At 47.7% G+C, this 8,759-nt stretch overlaps 1 protein-coding gene across 8 annotated transcripts in view; it reads right to left on the bottom strand.

The window, feature by feature from the left end:
• CFAP251 (cilia and flagella associated protein 251) overlaps positions 1 to 8,759 on the bottom strand; it is an 85,281-nt gene that overhangs the window by 21,178 nt on the left and 55,344 nt on the right. For all 8 annotated transcript variants that reach the window (XM_077955482.1, XM_077955485.1, XM_028830013.2 and 5 more), the window contains 2 exons: positions 6,414 to 6,504; positions 5,745 to 5,888 (listed from right to left, as the gene is read on the bottom strand). In XM_077955482.1, coding sequence (XP_077811608.1) covers positions 5,745 to 5,888; positions 6,414 to 6,504 — 235 coding nt within the window. The remainder of the gene's footprint in view (positions 1 to 5,744; positions 5,889 to 6,413; positions 6,505 to 8,759) is intronic.

Genomic DNA, 8,759 nt, shown 5'->3' with positions numbered 1-8,759 from the left:
ATCCCATCAGCCTCTTAAGAGGAACACACTGATTTAACAGGAAATACTGAGGGAAGAGCACCCCACAGAGTAAGCACCTCTGTGTGCTGGGCACTGCACAGACCCTCGCTTGTTAGTCCTCACGACACCCCTATGAGAGAGCAGCCCGCTCCAGCCTCATCTACAGAGAGGACTCTGGCATTCAGACCACTGCTGGGATGGCTCGCCAAGGAGGCTGGGCACTGCAGCCAGGCCGGCTGGTTTTCACCAACATGTGCTTCTTCCCTTTCTTCATCTTGAAGTACCAGGTGTTAGGCCAACCAATCAGCCAGAGGAGGTGGGTATTTGGTTAAATGCTGGGCTAAAAACAGAAGAAGCAAAACCACAGAGCCATGCAGATGAAGTGCAGTGGCCGTGGGAACAGGGAGACATCTGAGGCAACATTTCTAATGTAAAATGAGAAGGAAAGGAGGTCCGGGAGCGGTGGCTTACGCCTAGAATCCCACACTATGGGAGGCTAAGGAGGGTGGATGGCTTGAGCTCAGGAGTTTGAGACCAGCCTGGCCAACATGGAGAAACCCAATCTCTACCAAAATTTAAAAATTAGCCGAGCATGGTGGCACATCCTGTAGTCTCAGCTACTTGGAGGGCTGAGGCTGGAGGACCAGGTGACACAGTGAGACCCTGTCTCCAAAAAAAAAAAAAGAAGGAAGTGAGAATGAAGAGGGGCCCGCTTTTTGCCCTGCTCAGAATTCCGTGGAAGCCATGCCACCTGCCCAGGGTGGTCCTGGGTGCGACTGTTGCACTCATTTTGTAGATGAGGAAGCTGAAGCATGAAGAGGCTGAGACACCTGCCCATGTCTTAGCTGTCACTTGGTCATAGTCCTCATGGTTAAAGGAGACTGAGCCCACTCCACACTCCAGGAACAGAGTGCCCAGGCCTAGCCAACCTGAGTGGCACATGCTCCGATGGCAGTGATGACAGTAACAATGTCTGCAGCTCTGGGAAGGAGACAGGCTCCTGCCTGTGGCGTTGAACCCCACTAGATGTGGGCTGGGGGCTGGACCCAGAGGAAGACAGTACAGCAGAAAGCCAGGCTTAAAGAGAGAGACCCTTCCCAGCGACATGGATGAGGGCCTGGCTTAGGTTACACTGCACATCACCACTCCCTTTGGACCTGGAATTCTGTGAACCAGAAAATGGGTCGACTTAGGTTTCTGTAACTTGTAACCAAAGAACAAGGCTGAGGCTGGGCATGGTGGCTCACGCCTGTATCCCAGCACTTTGAGAGGCTGAGGCAGGTGGATCACTTGAGGTCAGGAGTTCGAGACCAGCCTGGCCAACATGGTGAAATCCTGTCTCTACTAAAAAATACAAAAATTAGCCAGGCGTGGTGGTGCATGCTTGTAATCCCAGCTACTCAGGAGGCTGAGGCAGGAGAATCGCTGGAACCTGGGAGGCTGAGGTTGCAGTAAACTGAGATCACACCACTGCACTCCAGCCTAGGTGACAGACCAAGATGCTGCCTCAGAAAAAAAAAAAAGAGAGAGAAAAAAAAAGAAAGCTGACTAACGATCCCGCTCAGTGTGTTGAGCCCCTATCTTCAAATATGGGCAGCTCCGCAGTGAGCACCCTCAGGAGATGTACAGACTCCGAGGCCTGTGCTTGGAGATTCCAATTGGCTGAACCTGGGCAGGGCCCAGGAGCTGAATGTTCAGTAAATGCTCCGATGCAGCTTCCCACTTTGGGAAGCCACGTTCTAGGGAATACTCTTTGGAAAATGCCACTGTCAGGAACACTTTTATGTGGGCTGTACGAACTTTCTCAGAGTTGCTTATGTTTCTAGCAATGTGCTATTACAAAAGGCACATCAGCCAAAGACCTTTAGAGGAGCTAACAACAGTACCTGGTGATTTTACCATCCTCATTCATTCAAGACTCAGCAGGGGTTAAGGGGCTCTGATAACTAATTTCTCCAGAAATGAGTTTTGTGTACCTGGAGCACACAAAACAGGTGATTCTAAGTAGGCCACCGAAGCTGAGAGAAGGGACTGGGACCACAGCTTATATTGCTCAAGTGTTCTCAGCCAACATGAACATCGAGGCTTAGCTGGGTTTCAGGACTTGTGGATTCCTGAAGATGGGCACGTAAAATGCTACATTTATGGAAAGTAGGTTAGCAGTAGGTGCAATTTCATATTCTCTGACCCAGTAATTCTACTTCTTGCACTATGACCCAGGAAAATAATTAGAGAAGTGTGCAAAAACCAGCACAGAGATGCTCAACACAGCTGTGTCTCTGACACCAACTACTTCGACAACTTACATGCCTGTCAGCTGGGGAATGGTCCAATTAAGTTTGCAGCCTTTAAAAGCATGTTGCCAAGGAATTTTTACCATCTTGCTCACAAAACAAGTTACTGAGAATGTTGATACATATCTATATGCACACACATCCTCTGTATAATGTTGATATATATAGGTATATACATATATATACCATATAATCTCAATTCCTTATTAAAAAATATAGATATATCTATGTCCATATATAAAATGATAGGATATCTACCAAAATAATAACAGTGATGATCTCTGAGTAATTTCTATTTTCTTCTTTATAATTCTATTTTCTAAATTAGAAATAGTTAAAAAATTAAAATATATCCTTTAAAAAGCAAGTTTTTGGACAATTTTTAATATAATGGAAAAAGCTTATGATATAAAATTAAGGGAAAATATAGGATACAAACACATATTCAGTGTGGTATCAATTAGTTTTTTGTTTGCTTGTTTGTTTTTTATTTTTTGAGAAAGAGTATTGCTCTGTTGCCGAGGCTAGAGTGCTATGGTGCGGTCAGCTCACTGCAACCTCCGTCTCTTGGGTTCAAGTGATTATTTTGCCTCAGCCCCCCAAGTGCTAGGACTACAGGTGTGTGCCACCATGCCCAGCTAAGTTTCGTATTTTTTAGTAGAGACAGGGCTTCACCATGTTAGTTTTTTGCACCAAGCCCAGTTAGTTTTTTAAAACTATATACATCTGGCTGCGTATGGTGGCTCACGCCTGTAATCCCAGCACTTTGGGAGGCCAAGGCAGGCGGGTCACGAGGTCAGGAGATCAAGACCATCCTGGCTAACACAGTGAAACCCTGTCTCTACTAAAAATACAAAAAAAATTAGCCCGGTGTGGCGGTAGGCGCCTGTATTCCCAGCTGCTGGGGAGGTTAAGGCAGGAGAATGGTGTGAACCCAGGAGGCAGAGCTTGCAGTGAGCCGAGATTGCGCCACTGCACTCCAGCCTGGGCAACAGAGCGAGACTCTGTCTCAAAACAAAACAAAACAAACAAACAAAAAAAACTATATACATCTATACAGTCACACTGCACTTAACAACGTTTCAATGACAGATCACATATAGGATGGTGGTTCCATAAGGTCATAATACTATATTTTTACTGTACCTTTTCTTCGTTTACATAGGCTTAGATACACAAATACACACCACTGTGTTACAGCTGCCTACAGTATTCAGTACAGTCGCATGCTGTTCAGGTCTGGAGCCTGGGAGCCACAGGCTCTACCATACCGCCCAGGCGTGTAGTAGGCTCTGCCATCTGTGTTTGTGTAAGGACACTCTATGATGTTCACACAATAACGATGTCGCTTAACGACACAGTTCTTAGAACATCTCCCAACATTAAGTGATGCATGATTGTATATATGATTATATAAATATATATACAAAACACCCAGGAAAATCTTAATAACTGTTCCATCTGCATAGTGGAATTGTAAGTCAGTATTTTCTTGATTCCACTTGCATATCCTTCCCAAACTTTATATAATGGGAACGCATTATATTTCTTTTTTTTTTTTTTTGAGACAGAGTCTCGCTCTGTTGCCCAGGCTGGAGTACAGTGGCGTGATCTCGGCTCACTGCAAGCTCCGCCTCCCGGGTTCATGCCATTCTCCTGCCTCGCCCCCCAAGCAGCTGGGACTACAGGCACCCGCCGCCACGCCCGGCTAATTTTTTGCATTTTTAGTAGAGACGGGGTTTCACCATGTTAGCCAGGATGGTCTCGATCTCCTGACCTTGTGATCCACCCGCCTCAGCCTCCCAAAGTGCTGGGATTACAGGCGTAAGCCACTGCACTCGGCCTACATTTCAAGTCAGAAGAAACACAATCAATTGTACTTTATTTATTTATTAATTTTTTTGAGACAGGGTCTCGCTCTGCCTCCCAGGCTGGAGTGCAGTGGCACAATCATGGGCACTGAAGCCTCCACCTCCGGGGCTCAAGTGATCCTCCTGCCATGGCCTCCTGAGTAGCTGGAACCACAAGCACGGGCCACCACACGGAGCAATTGTTTTGGGGGGGATGGGGATAGAGATGGGATCTCCCTATGTTACCCTGGCTGCTCTCAAACTCCTGGGCTCAAGTGATCCTCCCGCCTTGGTATCCCAAAGTGTTTGGATTACAGGCGTGAGCTGCCACACCTGGCTTAACTGCACTTTAAACAATAGTTTACATGAGGAACATTTCCCTGAGATGCTTCTTGACGCTGCTTGGGGCTCCTTGCATCTGGGGGTGCTTTTGCAGCACGGTCATGAGGGATGACTGCACCCTTTGTGCTCCACAGCCCAGACAAGCACCCACCTCCCAAAGGTGCCCCATTAACACCTGCTAGGTTAAGAGCAACTAAACAGTGAGAACAACAATGATGATAATAACTCCCTCCCTTCCCTGAGCTCTTCCTGTGCACCCAGCACCATGCCCAGGGCTGCGTAGGCATCAATCCCCTCCTCAAATCCTATGAGGCTGGCGGGGCGCGGTCGCTCATGCCTGTAATCCCAGCACTTTGGGAGGTTGAGGCGGGGGGATCACTTGAGGTCAGGAGTTTGAGACCAGTCTAACCAATATGGTGAAACCCCGTCTCTACCAAAAATACAAAAATTAGCCGGGCATGGTGGTGAGTGCCTGTAATCCCAGCTACTCAGAAGTCTGAACCAGGAGAATCACTTGAACCTAGGAGGTGGAGGTTGCAGTGAGCCAAGATTGTGTCACTGCAGTCCAACCTGGGCGACAAAGGAAGACTCCACCTCAAAAAAAGAGAAAAAAATCCTATGAGGCTGGTCCTCACTCAGCAAGGGGCAGGGCTGAGACGGCAGCCCTAGTCCGTCCAATTCAACACCATGGTTACAAGACCCATGCTCTAACCAACATTGAATTTCCATGAGGAGCGTGCTTTTTAGAAACAGCATATCTTGGCCGGGCACAGTGGCTCACGCCTGTAATCCCAGCACTTTGGGGGGCCAAGGGGGGGATCATGAGGTCAGGAGATCGAGACCATCCTGGTTAACACAGTGAAACTCCATCTCCAATAAAAATACAAAAAAATTAGCCGGGCGTGGTGGCGGGTGCCTGTAGTCCCAGCTACTCAGGAGTTGAGGCAGGAGAATGGCATGAACCCGGGAGGCGGAGCTTGCAGTGAGCCGAGATCGCATCACTGCACCCCAGCCTGGGCGACAGAGCAAGACTCTGTCTTAAAAAAAAAAAAAAAAAAAAAAAAAAAAAAAAAAAAAAGCATATCTCTACCATAAGGCAGTTACTCAGGAGTGCATCTGAAATGCCCAGAACCGTCTTTCTGATCCATTTATGCAAGAAAAATGTGCAATTTTTGCTTTGACCTATAATGTTTGTTCCCAGAGGTTGTTTTTTATAAATAGCACATCCCGTTGCTGCTCTTGTTTTCATTCTCCCTACCTCCTCTTCAGATGGGTAAAAGCCAATTGCTCTCATGACAAAAGGAAGCTCCGACAGGCAAATGTATTCTGACACCTTTCTGGTCTCCATCGTGTCGATGCCTTGACTGCGGAGCTGAGAATAGTAGAAGTAGTCTTCTAGCTCCTACGTAGGAATAGAACGGAAACACAACACACGTTTAGGCTTAAGTCTGAAGGCATCCATGAACACTTCAAAGACATTTTCTAGAAAGTACATTTTAAGGCCGGGCGCGGTGGCTCAAGCCTGTAATCCCAGCACTTTGGGAGGCCGAGACGGGCGGATCACGAGGTCAGGAGATCGAGACCATCCTGGCTAACCCGGTGAAACCCCGTCTTTACTTAAAAAAAATACAAAAAAACTAGCTGGGCGAGGTGGCGGGCGCCTGTAGTCCCAGCTACTCGGGAGGCTGAGGCAGGAGAATGGCGTAAACCCGGGAGGCGGAGCTTGCAGTGAGCTGAGATCCGGCCACTGCACTCCAGCCTGGGCGACAGAGCGAGACTCCGTCTCAAAAAAAAAAAAAAAAAAGAAAGTACATTTTAAGCTCAATGGGGGAACAAAGCTTCGGAATAAAGCAAGAAGGTTAACCCCGGGCACATTTGCTTTACAAACTTAACTCGATGTTACCAGGAAGTGCTTAGGGACAATTACCCTGTAGAATTTTCCTTCCCGGCCACCAGACAGCAGACCATAGAATGGGGTCAAGTCTTCACCCCCAAGAGAAACCGCTGCCTCCAGGACACTGGAACAACAACAGAAATGTCCCTATTAGAAAGCGCTCAAGCGTGAGCATGGCTCAGAAGGTGGTCCGCACAGCACTGCAGCCCTCTGAAGGGTAACACGGCACAGATACAGTGAGGGTCTCTACACACTTGTTAAGAAAAAGTCCTTTAAAATGAAACCAAAACCAGAAAATTCCATTTCAAGCGTGGAACTCAGAGGTAGAGGGCACCCGCCTTAATTATGGTGATATTCTCTCGGTGATGACAGGGCAGGTGCTTGGCAATTTGTCTGTAATCTTTGGGGAACACGTGTCTCCTGGGGGTGGGGGAGGCATCTGTGTTCTGAAACCACAATCCTCCCAGACAGAGGAGCCTTACCCAGAACTTTAGATCCACAAACGATCAGAGTCAAAAGAATGGGATATTGTACAAGTGGACTGCCAACACTCATTGCTTCCATAAAAACTCAGGAGACCACAGGGACCCATGCCAGTCAGATAAAAATAACCCTCTGCTCTCTAACACAAGGTCAGATTTTCCAAAAATAGGCCCTTTCAATGGTAAGAAAACCTACTTTTGTATGAGACCAACTTCGCCTCCTACAAAAGGCTAATCATCAGAAATCATTCTAATAATCCACTAACTGGATTATTGCTAATCGGGCGATTAGCCTCTTTGCTGTGACATCAAACACACCTCATTTAGACCACAGTGGGGAAGTGGGGAAGTGTCCAGAGTGTGGAGTCACACGGACATGTGTGCAAGTCCCGGCTCTGCCCCTGGCAAGCTATGTGACTCTGGGGAGGTGACTTAACCTCCCTGGCATCAGTGTCCTCCATTATAAAATGAGAAGATTCTGCCTCGCAGCACTGTTGTAAGAATTAATAAATGCATACCCGGTATACTAGTCTGTTATCATGCTGCTAATAAAAACATAACTGAGACTGGGCAATTTACAAAAGAAAGAGGTTTATTGGACTTACAGTTTCATATGGCCGGGGACGCCTCACAATTATGGCAAAAGGTGAAAGGCATGTCTCACATGGCGGTGGCAAGAGAGAGAATGAGAGCCCAAGTGAATCGGGTTTCCCCTTATCAAACCATCAGATCTCATGAGACTTATTCACTACCATGAGAACAGCATAGGGGAAACTGCCCCCATGATCCAACCATTTCCCACCAGGCCCCTCCCACAACATGCGGGAATTATAGTAGTGCAATTCAAGATGAGATTTGGGTGGAGGCACAGAGCCAAACCATATCATTCCACCCCGACCCCTCCCAAATCTCATGTCCTCATATTTCAAAACCAATCATGACTTCCCAACAGTCCCCCAAAGTCTTAACTCAATTCACATTCACTTAAAAGACCACAGTCCAAAGTCTCATCTGAGACAGGCAAGTCCCTTTCACCTGTAAAATCAAAAGCAAGTTAATTACTTCCTAGATAGAATGGAGATACAGGAATTGGGTAAATACAGCCATTCCAAATGGGAGGAATTGGCCAAAACAAAGGGGCTAGAGGCCCCATGCAAGTCCGAAATCCAGCAGGGCAGTCAAATCTTAAAGCTCCAAAATGATCTCCTTTGACTCCATGTCTTATATCCAGATCACGCTGAGGCAAGAGGTGGGTGCCCATGGTCTTGGGCAGTTCCATCCCTGTGGCTTTGCAGGGTACAGCCTCCCTCCTGGCTACTTTCATGGGCTGGCATTGGGTGTCTATGACTTTTCCAGGCAAACGGTGCAAGCTATCAGTGGATCTACCATTCTGAGGTCTGGAGGATGGTGGCCCTGTTCTCACAGCTCCACTAGGCAGTGCCCCAGTAGAGACTCTGTGTGGGGCCTCTGACCCCACATTTCCCTTCCGCACTGCCCTAGCAGAGGTTCTCCATGAGGGCCCCAACAAACTTCTGCCTGGGCATCAAGGTGTTGCCATACATCTTCTGAAATCTAGGCAGAGGTTCCCAAACCCCAATTCTTGACTTCTGTGGACTTACAGGCTCAGCACCACATGAAAGCTGCCAAGGCTTAGAGCTTGCACTCTCTGAAGCCACAGCCCGAGCTCTACATTGGCCCCTTTCAGCCATGACTGGAATAGCTGGGATGCAGGGCACCAAGTCCCTAAGCAGCACACAGCATGGGGACCCTGGGCTTGTCCCAATAAATCTGGTCAAAACAAAGGCCTCCAGGACTGTGATGGGAGGGGCTGCCATGAAGATGTCTGACATGCCCTGGAGACATTTTCCCCATTGTCTTGGGTATTAACATTTGGCTA

This window comes from Macaca mulatta, chromosome 11, assembly GCF_049350105.2.
Source record: "Macaca mulatta isolate MMU2019108-1 chromosome 11, T2T-MMU8v2.0, whole genome shotgun sequence".
NCBI classification, from domain to species: Eukaryota; Metazoa; Chordata; class Mammalia; order Primates; family Cercopithecidae; genus Macaca; species Macaca mulatta.
This window is presented reverse-complemented; position numbering and strand designations above follow the sequence as displayed.